At 43.6% G+C, this 14,428-nt stretch overlaps 1 protein-coding gene across 1 annotated transcript in view; it reads right to left on the minus strand.

The window, feature by feature from the left end:
- The window catches only part of LOC137337941 (uncharacterized), a 104,925-nt gene that overhangs the window by 64,486 nt on the left and 26,011 nt on the right, over positions 1-14,428 (minus strand). The window contains exons 10-11 of the mRNA XM_068001779.1: positions 13,763-13,963; positions 4,275-4,421 (exon numbers count right to left, since the gene is read on the minus strand). Coding sequence (XP_067857880.1) covers positions 4,275-4,421; positions 13,763-13,963 — 348 coding nt within the window. The remainder of the gene's footprint in view (positions 1-4,274; positions 4,422-13,762; positions 13,964-14,428) is intronic.

A 14,428-nucleotide genomic window follows, 5' to 3' on the forward strand; every position in this document is an offset into this window, starting at 1 on the left:
GAGTGAATCGACTGCCTGTTTTACAATGCATCGCTTTTCTTGTTCATCGACTTCAACGGTGTAAAATGGGCAGCTGATTCGCGATGAGTCCGTTTCACGCTATTGGTGTAGACCAAGTTCATCCCCTGATATCGCAGAGTTTGAGGGTTTGATACATTAAGAAAGTCATAAATTATATTTGGTTTCCAGAATCTATAAAGAATGACTGATAGGTCTCACCTCAGTAATAAGTACATACGTTAATTGGTGGAAGTAATTGGTCAGGTACTTCCTCTTGTAGTTTGTTAAAACAGCTGGTTGAATGTAGGCAGAGTTCAAGGTTCTGGTGCATATAACTAAAAACAATGCGCAGGACGTACCTGTCAGCATTAAATAAATCATTCACAACCTTTAGAGTACTGGAGACATGTGAGGGGAAGTGATTTATTCCACATTGTATGAACCTGCCCAAAGACAGCTTCCAGGGACGGAGTGAATTGGTGCTTGGGTAGGGAGACCCCCATCGGGACACAGTGCTGGCAGGGTTGTCCACACCCTTGGTGTCAACCTGCTTTTTTAAAATTCTACCAGGCTCCTGGGACACTGGAACCTACTCTGCTTTGCCAGTTTTTCATGTTTCCCTTTCAACTGCATTTCCCCCATCCTTTTAGTGATTCACACACCCTCTATGTCTCATACATGTCATTTATTTCTTTGATTTCTTTCATTATGCCTCTTATGCGAATATCACCTCTGCAATTTAACCAACTCCCATTCTCCACTTAAGCATTTTATAGGTCATTCTATTTCTTTTCCTGTATGTGTATGTGTTTTTTTCACTCCCATTTCCCCTTGTCCTGTTCCTTTTTAAATCCTGTTCATCTGTAACATCTTCCAGTTCCGACAGAGTTTCCACACTTGAAGCATTAACTTGTTTGTTCAGATGCTGCCTGACCTGCTGATTGTTTCTGGCGTTTTCTGTTGTTCCTTCAGATTTCCAGCATCTAAAGTTTTGATTTTTCCTCAGGATAGTTTCCTATTGAGAAGCAATTCAGGGAACTGGGCAAGAAGCTGGGAGGCAGTCTTAGCTTACATCTGTTATCCATCTTAGAAAACACAATTGAACTTAACATTTCCCTGACATTCAGCTGTGTTTGTTGTCCTGTGGTTTATCATCACCAAATATAAATCAATGATTTCCCAATTAATACTATACAACATGGGGGTGAATTTCCATGGGGGTTCTCCCATGCATCCAACATAACTTTATTTATGCCATTTTTTTTTAAGGCTCTTCCGCCAATGTTACGGCAGATGAGCAGGAGAATCCTCGCAGAAATTCAACACTTGTTTTTAATAAAAGGGGAAGCATGCTGTTGCCAATGGATGGTTGGAGAAAGGGAACCCAAACCGGACAGAGTTTAGTGCAGAGGAATATGAGGTGATTCATTTTGAGATGAAGAATAAGACGAATTATACATTAAATAGTAAAAAAAAATTAAATGAGTAGGAGAACAGAGAGAGTTAGGGGTTCAGATGCACAAATCTTTAAAAGTGGGACGACAAGTTGATAAAGTTGTAAAGAAAAATATAAATGAGGTTTTTATTTTATAAATAAGGTCACAGAGTACAAAAGCAAAAAGATAATGATGGCTTACACACAAGGTCTATAGATCCCTCGACTTGTTCTATCTCTCTTTTTAAATATAGGAATAACATTAGCTGTCTGCCAGTCCTCTGGCACTATTCCCTTTTCTAATGAATTTTTATATATATGTAATAGAGCCTCTGCTATCTCTTCCCTAGCTTCTTTTAATATGTGCGGTTGCAATCCACCCAGACATGGGGTTTTATCCACTCTATGTTTGAATAGTTTAACAATTATCTCCCCCCTTTCTACCTTAAATGTCTTCATATCTTTTTCGATCTCTTCTTCTAATGTCATGCCCACCTTGTTAGTCTCCCTGGTAAATACTGAGACAAAGTAGCTATTCAATATTTCTGGCATTTTGCTGTCATTACCTGTGAGTTTATCTTGTGCATCCCTTAGTGGCCCTATCCCTATCCTGATTGTTATTTTGTTATTTATGTGTCTGCAGAATACTTTACTTATTATTTCATTTTATATTGCTTGATAATTTCATTTTGTGGTTCCTCTTTGCTTTTCGAATTGTTTTTTTGACTTCTTTCATAACTTTTTCATATTCCCTTTTGTCATCCTCTCCTTTATTGTCTATGTACTTAGTGTATGCCTTTTTCTTTAGTTTCAATTTAACTTTTATCTTTTTATTCACCCATGGTGTTTCACTATTGGCTAATTTGTTCTCGTTTTTAGGGGTATATATTTCTCCTGAACTCTATCGATCACCATTTTAAATATTTCCCACTGTTGTTCTGTCTCTTTGTCAACATTTTTTTCAAGTTTAACTTCCTTACTTCCATTTTCATCCCATAAAAATTAGCTTTTTGCTAATCTATTACTTTGGTCTTTGTCTTACTGATGTCTTTCTCAATCATTATTTTAAACCTTACTTTGTTATCATTGCTATTGCCAGATGTTCCCCAATGCTTACTTCTCTTACCTGCTCCGGTTCATTTCCCATTACTAGATCCAGCAGTGATTCCTCTCTTGTTGGGCTTCTCACATACTGGTTAAGAAAGGAGTCCATTCCCCTTTCCCTTTCTTGCCAGTTCATTTCGGGGTAAATGAAATCTCCCAAGGTTATTATTCAATGTTTTTTACTCATTTCATAGAAATGCCTACATATTTCATCCTCCACTTCCCTTCCACAATTAGGTGGTTTGTAGAATATACCTATTAATGTGGTCAATCCCTTCTTATCCTTTGTCTCAATCCATATGGATTCTGTTTCTATCTCAATATTACTCAAAATATTTTTTCAATTACCTTTATGTTGTCTCTAATCAGGATATTTTCCCCACCCCCTGCCTTCCCTATCCTTTCTAAATACATTATATCCTACAATATTTAATTGCCAATCCTGTTCATTATGTAACCATGTTTCAGTTATCCTTACTACTCGCTACAAATTATTGCCTCCAGTTCCCTATTTCTGATGCTCTGTACATTGCTGTACAGGCAATTTAATTTGTTTTTAATAATTGTTCCCCTTGCATTATTTTTCACAGTCATTTTATACTTATGTTCTATAACTGTATTTGTTCCCTGACCATTCATGTTATCCTGATTCCTTAACTTGGTCTGACCTTTACTCTCAACTCCTATTTCTTTTATCTTCAGACTTATGTTATTTTCACCAAATCCTTCCCCCTGTTTTACTAGTTTAAAGTCTTATCCACAGCCCTCTTTATCCTTTCCACTGTTCCCAGCCTGATTCAGGTGGAGCCCATCCCAGTCGTACAGCTCCTTCCTGTCCCAGTCCTGGTGCCAGTGTCCCATGAAATGGAACCCCTCCTTCCCACAGCAGTTTTTCACTACGGGTAATATTCCCAAGATTATCACCTGTGAGGTCCTGATTTTTCATTTAGTTCCTAACTTCTGATATTCGCTTAGCAGTACCTCCTCCCTTTTCTTCCCTATGTCATTGGTCCCAACATGGACGACGACTACTGGATCTTCCCCCTCCCTTTCCAAGTTCCTCTCCAGTTGCTCTGAGATATTCTTTACCCTTGCACCAGGTAGGCAACACACACTCCTGGACTCTCGGTCGCGACTGCAGAAGACGCTATCTATCCCCCTAATTATCAAATCCCCTATGACTACAACCCTTCTATTCTGCTCCTTCCCCTCCTTGGAATGCCTCCTGCTCCACAGTGTCATGGTTAGCATTCTGGCTTATAATGCAGAGAGCAGGAGATGCCACATGATGCATACAAGGCTACTGATGTGCGACTCTTAAAGGAATCGTGTATCTTCCAATTTTCCTCTTTTGAATAATGAACTAATCGGTATGTGGAAAATAATTGAATGAGAAAAAAAATTGTATGTACAACAAGGGCAATTTTCCAAATTTGTGCCGGTAACAAGAGCTTCGGCCTCCAGAAGTGCAAGTTGGAAATTTGGCCGTGTGGTGCACCTGATTTTCTGACAACTAATTTAAATGGTTGGAATTTAAATGGTTTGAAAATCAATACCTGAATTTTTGATGTGCACTTACAGTGAGGGAGTCTCCCTGGCAGAAACACAGCTGAGAAACTTCTACTTTGAAACCTGAAATGCGCACCTTTTACCACTACAGCTTTTTTATCAAAAGCATGAATTACACATATAAATTAATTAATATACCAAGTAATATACTAAAAACAATAAATACCTTTTCCGGGTATGCAACAAGAAATAGCTTTTGTTCTTCCAGATTGTTCACACATTTTTGCAGAAACCCATTGCGAATCAGGAATTCTTTAACTCCCCCTTCACTTATTTTGAAAGAGTACTCCGAAATGTACAATGTTGAATTAACCTGAGAATAAAAATAAAAAGTACTAAATCTGTAATATGTGCTTATTCAGAGAGTATATAATGGAAAATTACTTAAAGGTGCATTTTCAGTGAAATTAACCAACTTTATCCCTTCTACCACAACTCCAGAAAGACATTTAAATTGAGGTGTCAAAGTGACAAGCTTTGGTTGTTGATGCCCATCAGGAAGGAGGAGGAGGGATGCTTGGAGAAGGAGGAAGGGCACTGCATTTGTAGCAAGATTGAGATTGTGTTGGAATTAGAGTTATAAACAAATTGTATTGTGTTCTATATTTTTAAAATGCATTTTTAAATTGGAACTACTTGATACTAATTGTGTACACACAATGGTTCAATCCAAACTGAATGTTGTTGATAATCCTGTGGAAAAAAAGGAAGGAGGGAGAAAATGAATAAAACAGCCAACATCTGGCAAAAATGTTTTGGGATTTTTTTCAACAGTTCCTTAAAAAAGAAACGGGTTTTGTGGGAGCTCCAAACAACAGCTAACTAGGAACTTAGCAAGTTGACCAAGTTGGGATCAGCGATGAAGTGAAATGCTTTTGTGGTGAATCCTTCCATCTGGGACTAGTTTTCAGTGGAAAAAGTAACACACTAAAGCTCACGCAGCAATGAATTAACCTGGTTATCCATTGCCAGATCTGGTTCAACCACATCAACCAGCACCACTCCATCTCTACGGACAATTCTTCCGATTATTGCTGGAATATTCCAAAACTAAAAAAACCCCAAACTCCTTTTCTCCCTCACAACCTGCCTCCACAGACCTCCTTCCATTCTCACCTCTAACACTAAATATGAGGAGCTCATAGACTTCTTTGTCTCCCAAATGAAGGCCATCCGCTCGGTTGCCTCTCCTCCTGCTCTCTTCCTCCCCTGCCCCTTGCACCCCAGCCTTCCTCTCAACTCAGTTCCACTATCCCTTCACTTTGCAGTTTCTCCTCCAACTCACTTTCTCCCTCAGCAAACTAATTTCTTCAATGAAGCTCAGTACCTGTTCCTTTCACCCCTTCCAACACAGCTTCTAACCACACAGGCTACCTTCCACATGCTTGCTGACATTACCAACCTTCCTTAACTATAGGTGTGGGCCGTACGTAATCCTTTCAAGACCACTGTCATTAACCCTTTCTAAAAATGCTTACTGTTTCTAACAATCACACTTGCCTTTTCTTGCCTTTCTCTCCTACCACCCCTTGTTCAAATCTCAAACGTCTGAGTTCCAGTCCACCCATAGAACCAATATTGCCCTGGTGAAAGCGTTATGACTGTAGGGGATACTGAACTACTGCAAGGGGGAATTGGCCCGTGTTTTAAATGATGTTTAAGTTAGAAAAGTGTCGTGTTAAGCATGTGGGCAGATCTAATGCTAAATATATACAGACCCTACAGGGAACAGAATTGAAGCTAATGGTGAAGGAAAAAGATCGGGGTGTTATCACTCTCTGAAGGTTCATGACCAATGCCATGAAGCTCTATCTGGAGCAAATAGGGCACTAGGTTGTATTCACAGCACAATTCGGTTAGGTCTCATTTAGAATACTGTGTCCAGTTTTGGTCTCCTCACATGGTGGGACAATGAGGTTTTGGAAAGGGTGTAAAGGAGGGCCGCAAGATTGATTTCCAGTTTAAAACACCTTAATTACCCAGCTAGGCGCAGAGAGCTTTAGAGAAGCGTTGTAAGATTCTCAAAATTCACAGATCCCCCAAAACTCGGAGAAAAACCCTAAAGAAATTCACCTTTTCCCTGAGTATGGAAAACTTTGGCCATTGACTGAAATCCTAAGATGGAAGGATAGGTGAGATGTCACCAGACGAATCCACAACCCACACGTGGAATGTGGGAGAATTTACTGCTTCAGACATGTCTCTGTTTTAATGCAAAACCGACAGCAGGGGGTCGACTCTCAAGGCCATTGAAAGAGGCAACTGCTCCAGACATGGTGAGGCCATGCCTCACTCACCTGACGAAGGAGATAATCTCCGAAAGCTTGTGATTTTAAAATAAAATTGTTGGACTATAACCTGGTGTTGTAAGATTCCTTACATTTGTTTTAAAGCGTCGATGGTAGTCATGATGTGGAGATGCCGGTGATGGACTGGGGTTGACAATTGTAAACAATTTTACAACACCAAGTTATAGTCCAGCAATTTTATTTTAAATTCACAAGCTTTCGGAGGCTTCCTCCTTCGTCAGGTGAACGATGTCAGGTGAACGATTTTCACATCGTTCACCTGACGAAGGAGGAAGCCTCCGAAAGCTTGTGAATTTAAAATAAAATTGCTGGACTATAACTTGGTGTTGTAAAATTGTTTACAATTGTTTTAAAGCAACACCTAAGACGTTGGATACAAAAGGAAGCCTTGTGTGACAAGCTCTAAAAAATCGGAATTAACAATGACCCATCGGGAGAAGCAATTGCAACATGATGAGGGACCATCAAAAGGCCATCAAAGATTCTTAAGGACTTTGTAAGAACTGTTTAAACAGACATGAAGTGTTTTTTTAAAGGTGTCGAAGACCATTCTAAGAGAGGGTTATTAGAAGTGGAAACTCAAAACCTCGCTCGCTCTCTCTCTCTGGTTCTTGGTGGGCTGCTTGTCTTGTTCTGCCTGTGTCTGGAAGGAAGAGCAGCTTCAAGCGAACAACAAGGAGAGCAGTTCGACAGGGAAGGTCAGCAGCTCTAGAAGCAGGCCGACACACAAGAAGAAACCAGAGCAACAGCCCCAGTGACCATCAGACACCTCACGGCAACAAGGGCCTTACGAAACAACCAACCGAATATTGCCACCAACCAACCGGGTAATATTGGGCCACCGCGACCAAAGAAAACCAACTCGGGAGAAAACCGAAGATCCGCAAAGTTTCCACTCTACAATCTATTTCTGACTTACCTCTGGGCGAATTACTGTCAAAGATTCGTTTGGTGAGCATTATCTCTGGCCCTTTAGACTCCAACATAGCTAGTTAGTGGCATTGGGAGGGGTGAGGTATCTTTCCACTGTAATTTCCCTCGCGTGTACTGAAGTGTTCCCCATTTTATTAGAGTGTTAAGATTGTTGTGTTGTATTTCCTCTCTTGAATAAAGGTCAAAGTTTCTTGCACCAAAACCAGTTGTCTGCTGCACTTTATCACAACCCCCAAATAAGTCCAAGGTCTAGAACCCAAGGGAGTGGGAGCGATTCGGACCGCTCAGAAGTCAGAGGTGAAGCTGACACACACCACCACCCCCCACAGCGTAGACTTGGGCGATTTGATCAAGGATTAAAATAATAATGGGACCAATTATTTCAATCGGATAGGTTAGAGAGGACAAGGGATCACGCTTACAAGTTATGTAAGGGCAGAACTAGGTTAGATGTTAGGCGGTTTTTCTTTTGCCAGAGAATAGTGGACCTGTGGAACTGGTTGCCGGCTCGTGCGGTGAACACTGATTCGCTGTATTACTTTGAGAGAGAGTTAGATGTGTATCTGGCTGGGGTGGAGATAACCTCATTCAAGAGGTAGGAACCCTGTAATATAAATCAGGGTCAATCTGAACTCCTGGACGAGGTGTGATTGCCTAAAGGGGTCAGAGAGGAATTTTCCAGATCTTCTTTTCCTAATTGGCCGGTGTTTATAATCGGGTTTTTATCTGTTTTTTCTCCTCTCTCAGGAGATTACATTATTCTGGGTGGGTCGGATGTGTCCGCATCCTGATGTATAAGGCATCACAACAGGCTGGGTGGCCAATTGGTCTTTTTCTGTCCATCGTTTTTGCATGTTCATATATTAACACTGTTGACTATTTAATACTTCTTCACTGCCTCTCCTCCATGCTCCATCTTGTTGGCAACATTCTCCTGGTTTGATCCCTATCTCCTGCCACAACCACTTCATGTCCTCGAATGGTTTCTCCTCCTGTATCAGAATGGTCAACTGCAGGATGTCCCAGCATTCAATCTTCTGCCCCTCTTATTTATCATCAGCAGGATTAGTGACATCATCCACAAATACCAGGTTAGCTTTCAAATGAATACTGATGATACCCAACTCTGCCTGTCTGCCTCCATCATTCATTCCAAGTCTATCACAGTACTATGCAACTGTCTGTCTGACATCAAGGCCTGGATTTTTTCCGATGTTCTGCAGAAAATCAAGGGAAATCAAGCAGAAAGGCCTATGACCACATTCCTGCTCCTATTAGCACTGCTCTAAATTTTCCTCCCTCTCCTGCTATATGGAAGTCAACTAGCTGCTCTTTCACCACCCCGATATATGTAAATGACAGTGGGGAGGGAACGCCCGATTATTCACCCAATATCCCTTCCTTTTTCCACAACTACACCAATGAAAGGAACTGCCAGAAGAGAAGTGGCAGTAAACTCTATCGCAGCGCGTATAACCCCCTGAAGCTCCATTTGGAGAGAGAAAGTTTCGTAGTGGGTATCTCTCTCTCTATCTCTCTCTCTTCATGCCCCCAACACTATCTTTGTTGAGACCTTGACTCAGTCTAAGACCTGAACTAATATGAAACTTCCAATCTTCAGACTGCTTCTGCTTCCTTTAAATACAGCCATTGTTCTTCTGGTGCTGCAGCACTAATGCATCTGGCTCCCTCGCAGTGAAAGGCTCTCTCTAGGTGGCGGTGATCCTGCTGGGAGCTTGCTTTGCACAATTGAACGTCCCCCAACCTTCCTCTGGCAGCGAACCCACCCCAGAGGACAATCCAGGCCTAAGTCTTGAAAATAATCCGAATATTACATTTTATATATTGTAGAAAAATTGTTTCAAAACAGATTTCAGAAGATACAGAAAGCATTGGAGTTAGCTGATATAACAGCAGAAGCAAAAACAAAAGAGCATAGGGGTGACATTATATAGCGCCAGCCTGCAAGCGTGAACTGTGCGCAGGGGATGATTGATCCACGGGAATGGGTAGGTCCGAGGCATTTTCAATATTGGGTCTGATTTAAATTAGATCAGCGAGCTGCAAAAGCCTGCTGCACGTTCCAGGAAGCTCAGCGGCAAAACAGATTAAAAGCTCGGTTTACTGCATTGCTGGCAGCAGCTCTCAGGTAAGTTCTGGGACCGGAGAAGGAGGTGACCGGGAGGGGGTCGAGCAGAGACCGGCAAACGTCTTCACTGCTGTGGAGCTGGAATGAGCGCTCCTACTCCTCCAGGTTTCTCATTCAGGTAAGTATTTTTATTTTAAAACAAGCCTTTTTGGTGGCAGCCTTTAAGGACTGCTGGTTAGGCTGCATGTAGACTTGGATATCTTGAACTCAGAAGGCCTGGCGCGGGCCAATTTCGAGAAGGGGTTCTGATACAGTCGTCAGGTCCCATTTTTTTTTATTTGTTCATGGGATGTGGACATCGCTGGCAAGGCCAGCATTTATTGCCCATCCCTAATTGCCCTCGAGAAGGTGGTGGTGAGCCGCCTTCTTGAACCGCTGCAGTCCATGTGGTGAAGGTTCTCCCACAGTGCTGTTAGGAAGGGAGTTCCAGGATTTTGACCCAGCGACGATGAAGGAACGGTGATATATTTCCAAGTCGGGATGGTGTGTGACTTGGAGGGGAACGTGCAGGTGGTGTTGTTCCCATGTGCCTGCTGCTCTCGTCCTTCTAGGTGGTAGAGGTCACGGGTTTGGGAGGTGCTGTCGAAGAAGCCTTGGCGAGTTGCTGCAGTGCATCCTGTGGATGGTACACACTGCAGCCACAGTGCGCCAGTGGTGAAGGGAGTGAATGTTTAGGGTAGTGGATGGGGTGCCAATCAAACGGGCTGCTTTATCTTGGATGGTGTCGAGCTTCTTGAGTGTTGTTGGAGCTGCACTCATCCAAGCAAGTGGAGAGTATTCCATCACACTCCTGACTTGTGCCTTGTAGATGGTGGAAAGGCTTTGGGGAGTCAGGAGGTGAGTCACTCGCCACAGAATACCCAGCCTCTGACCTGCTCTCGTAGCCACAGTATTTATATGGCTGGTCCAGTTAAGTTTCTAGTCAATGGTGACCCCCAGGATGTTGATGGTGGGGGATTCAACGATGGTAATGCCGTTGAATGTCAAGGGGTGGTGGTTAGACTCTCTCTTTTTGGAGATGGTCATTGCCTGGCACTTATCTGGCCCGAATGTTACTTGCCACTTATGAGCCCAAGCCTGGATGTTGTCCAGGTCTTGCTGCATGCGGGCTCGGACTGCTTCATTATCTGAGGGGTTGCGAATGGAACTGAACACTGTGCAATCATTAGCGAACATCCCCATTTCTGACCTTATGATGGAGGGAAGGTCATTGATGAAGCAGCTGAAGATGGTTGGGCCTAGGACACTGCCTTGAGGAACTCCTGCAGCAATGTCCTGGGGCTGAGATGATTGGCCTCCAACAACCACTACCATCTTCCTTTGTGCTAGGTATGACTCCAGCCACTGGAGAGTTTTCCCCCTGATTCCCATTGACTTCAATTTTACTCGGGCTCCTTGGTGCCACACTCGGTCAAATGCTGCCTTGATGTCAAGGGCAGTCACTCTCACCTCACCTCTGGAATTCAGCTCTTTTGTCCATGGTTGGACCATGGCTGTAATGAGGATATGCAAAGGGCATAACGACTGTTTCAGACGCGGACCCTATTTTACCAATATGGCAGGTGGTGCACTTCCGGCGTGGAATGCCTGCGTGGCGCCTGTCCATATTGGACGCTTAAGCACCTGTTTTACGCCTGTGAAATGGGTACGGTGTCAATGAATTTCTAGGCCCAAGAGTTTTAACTAGAGTTCTTTTTCAGGAGAGATGTATAACAGGCAGCTGATTTGATATTGCCCACTTTACACTATCACCCAAAGTCAAAATTCCCCCAGTCTCTTTCTAACTGATATATCCCATCTCATCATAATTTTAATCACGTCTGTCAAATCAGCCTTAATCTCCTCTGTTCGAATGAAAACAGCCCCAACTTTTCAAGTTTTTCTACATATTTGTATTTCCTTATCCCAGGCTGCATCTGAGTGAATCTGTACTGTACCCTCCCTATTGCCTGAACATTCTTCCTAAAGCTGCTGACTCCATCCGAAATCCTAGGGATGGGGCATTTAATAGTTGGGGTAGTTGCTCCGCATCCGCAGCAATACAACAGACGCTCCCACTCCACTGAGGAGGCGGGATTTGAGCAGCAGCCTGCCACTCCAACGAGGCACTCGAAGCCCAAATCTGGCCAAAGAAGGCAAGTTAAAACCTATAGACAACAGGCTCAAGGAGGACCATCTAGGGTTCATGGTGATGAAGGTCAATAGTCACTTTGATCTCAAGAGCCTCTCAGTAACACTCAGCTGACAGCCACCTCCCCATCTCCTATCATGGACACACCATTGAGAAGTTTAATTAGGAGAGACCGACACGCACCCACTGATAGGACAGAAAAGCACCAAGAAAGCAACTATTAGGTTCAGGGATACATGCAAGGATGTGGAAGAATAAAGAATTTGGTACACGGCATTTTGTGTCAGGAGCCTTCATCTGGTGTAGCTGTTGAAGTGGGCAGAGGACTGGTAGACTGCGACAGAGGTTCTTTGTTCTAGGAATGTTGGTTACGATTACAGAAATTTGTGGGTCAGAGACTATGTTGGGAGGAATACGGTGCATGCGGTAATAGGCTACGGTCTGTCAGCAAAAAGTTTTATTAACGAATGTTTGGCACGTGCATCTAGCTGCTCGCAAGGGAGGTGTTGATGGGGCCTACTGATCCTTTTCCAGCTCTTCAGGTTCTTCCCCTCTTAAAGGGTCTTTCTGCTACTCCTCCTGATTCATGCCTCAGTCAACAACCAAGTAGTGCAGCATACAGTGCATGATGATGATCCTGAACACTTTGGCCAGTTGATATATCAGGATACTCCAATTTGTCCAGGCACCAGAACTGCCATTTGAGCATGTCTATCCTCTGTTCTATGATGGATTTAGTGGAAGCATGGGCTTCACCGTACTTGCTTCTGGCCTGCAGTTTAAGGAATGGCACAGAGGGGTCATAAGCCAAGGCGACAGTGTGTAGCATCAGCCTCCCAGGAGACAACCTTTCACTCATTGAGTTTCTACAAACAGTGAGAGTACTGTTGACTATTGGGAATAAAGGCAAAGTTTGTGCTGCCAGGGAATCCTGCAAGATGTTATGATGATGATCAAACACAAGATGGACAATGACAGTGCAGAACCCCTTCCTATTCATACAGTTGGCCCTCCTCTGCAAAGGAGCACAAATGCCTATATCCAAGCCATTGATCACTTCCTGGACCTTGGGGAACCTAAACATGTCAGCTGATACCAGCCATGCCACTAGCACTGGACCAAGGTTTTGGGTTCTAAGTTCTGATAAGCGAGAGGGCAGATCTATTGACTCCCGCCAGATCCTGAAAGCCTTAAGAAGGTGCATCATGTACCCAGACACCAAGGGCATGATTTTAACATTCATAAACGGGTGGGTTGGGGGCGGGGGGCATTCAAATTTGCAACCAATTCAGTCCCGCTCCCAACCCGCTTCCAAACCATCCACTTCCAGTTTACACGGAGGTGGGATGAGGGGTGGGAGACCAAACTGCCCCAGGAGGCAGGTTGGCGATTAAAACGTTTCAAGGAGGCTGCAGGCTTCTCCATTTTGCAGGGTTTCCAATTTCAACCCCTGGGGGCCGGGATTCCCGGGCCTTCTCTTTCACGCCACGTGAAAGGAGGAGAGAAAGCCCAAAACTAACAGGTAAGTGCCTTTCCCCGGACGCAACAATGATATCCGACCGCCCCTCCGATCTCCGACACCCCCAAAACGATCGCAGTCCCCCCCATAACGATCTCCGACCCACCCCATCGATCGTGCACCCCCCCCCCCCCCCCCAACGATCTCCGAGACCCCTGTCATCTGCCTCACATCTTGGGAGAGGAACCTTAGTGCCTCCACATACTCATCGAACGTCCTCCTTTTCATAATAAGAGCCATGGGATCAGAGTCCGGTGCCTCCTCAGACAAGGCAAGGCATCTCCACAGCCTCCGCTGAACAGTGGCCAAATCCTCACCCTAGTCCTCCAGCTCCCTCGTGCTCACGTTACATGATCCTCATCCCCACTAGCTAGATGTCCCCAGGTGAAAGTCTCTGAGCTGGTGCATGGGACAGAGAAGGCAGATGACAAAGGTGATGGAATAGAGGAAGAATGGGTAGGGACACCAAAGGTGGAAGGGACAGGATGATCATCATCATCGTCTTCTCCTCTGTAACAAACCACTTATCTGCTTAGAAACTCTTGCATTAAAGTCACTTCACAAAATAGTCATTAAATGATTTGTTTAATTATATTTCATGCAAATGACTTACCTCATCCAGTACATCATTGATTTCTTTTAATGCCAATGGATCGGATTCGTCAATGCCAGGTGTTTCGAGAAACTCTTTGCCAATCAAGACCTTGCATGGAGCATAAACCTCAATGGTTTTCAATGCTGCAATTTTCATATTCTGCTGCATCCTCTCTTTCGTAGGTGTTTTCTGCATGGTTATATATTCCTGCAGTTTTTCCTGAATGAGCAATTTCAAGTGGGTCATTTTAATAATTGAAACTCAAAAGACATTTCATACAATAGGAATAATGTCCAGATCTGTCCTGTCTTCACCCCTGACATTTCTCATTTCATTTCGTGTTAGGGGTAATTTTGCAAGGCTCTGCTCCCAGTATGGAGCCTCACTGGACGAGAGCTTGATGACAGAATCAGCCGTACAGTGTTCTAGCCCATCTCCTACCCTATCTCCAGTCTAGTGAGGCCCTGCACTGTGAATGCAGCAGTGCAAAATTACTCCCCATATGAATTTGGGCAGATTACGAATGTAAAAATGTTTTCTCCAAGTTCCAGTAATGGAAACCTGAAACATTTCTACAAGTTCCAGCCAGTAACTTCCAGCAAAATGTTAGTTTCACACAAGTTTTAAAATATTTTAACTCCAGGGCCTAATCTGTAACCTTAAGCTAGTCTGTCCTTTTGGTCA

This window comes from Heptranchias perlo, chromosome 1 (genome assembly GCF_035084215.1).
Source record: "Heptranchias perlo isolate sHepPer1 chromosome 1, sHepPer1.hap1, whole genome shotgun sequence".
Lineage (NCBI taxonomy): Eukaryota > Metazoa > Chordata > Chondrichthyes > Hexanchiformes > Hexanchidae > Heptranchias > Heptranchias perlo.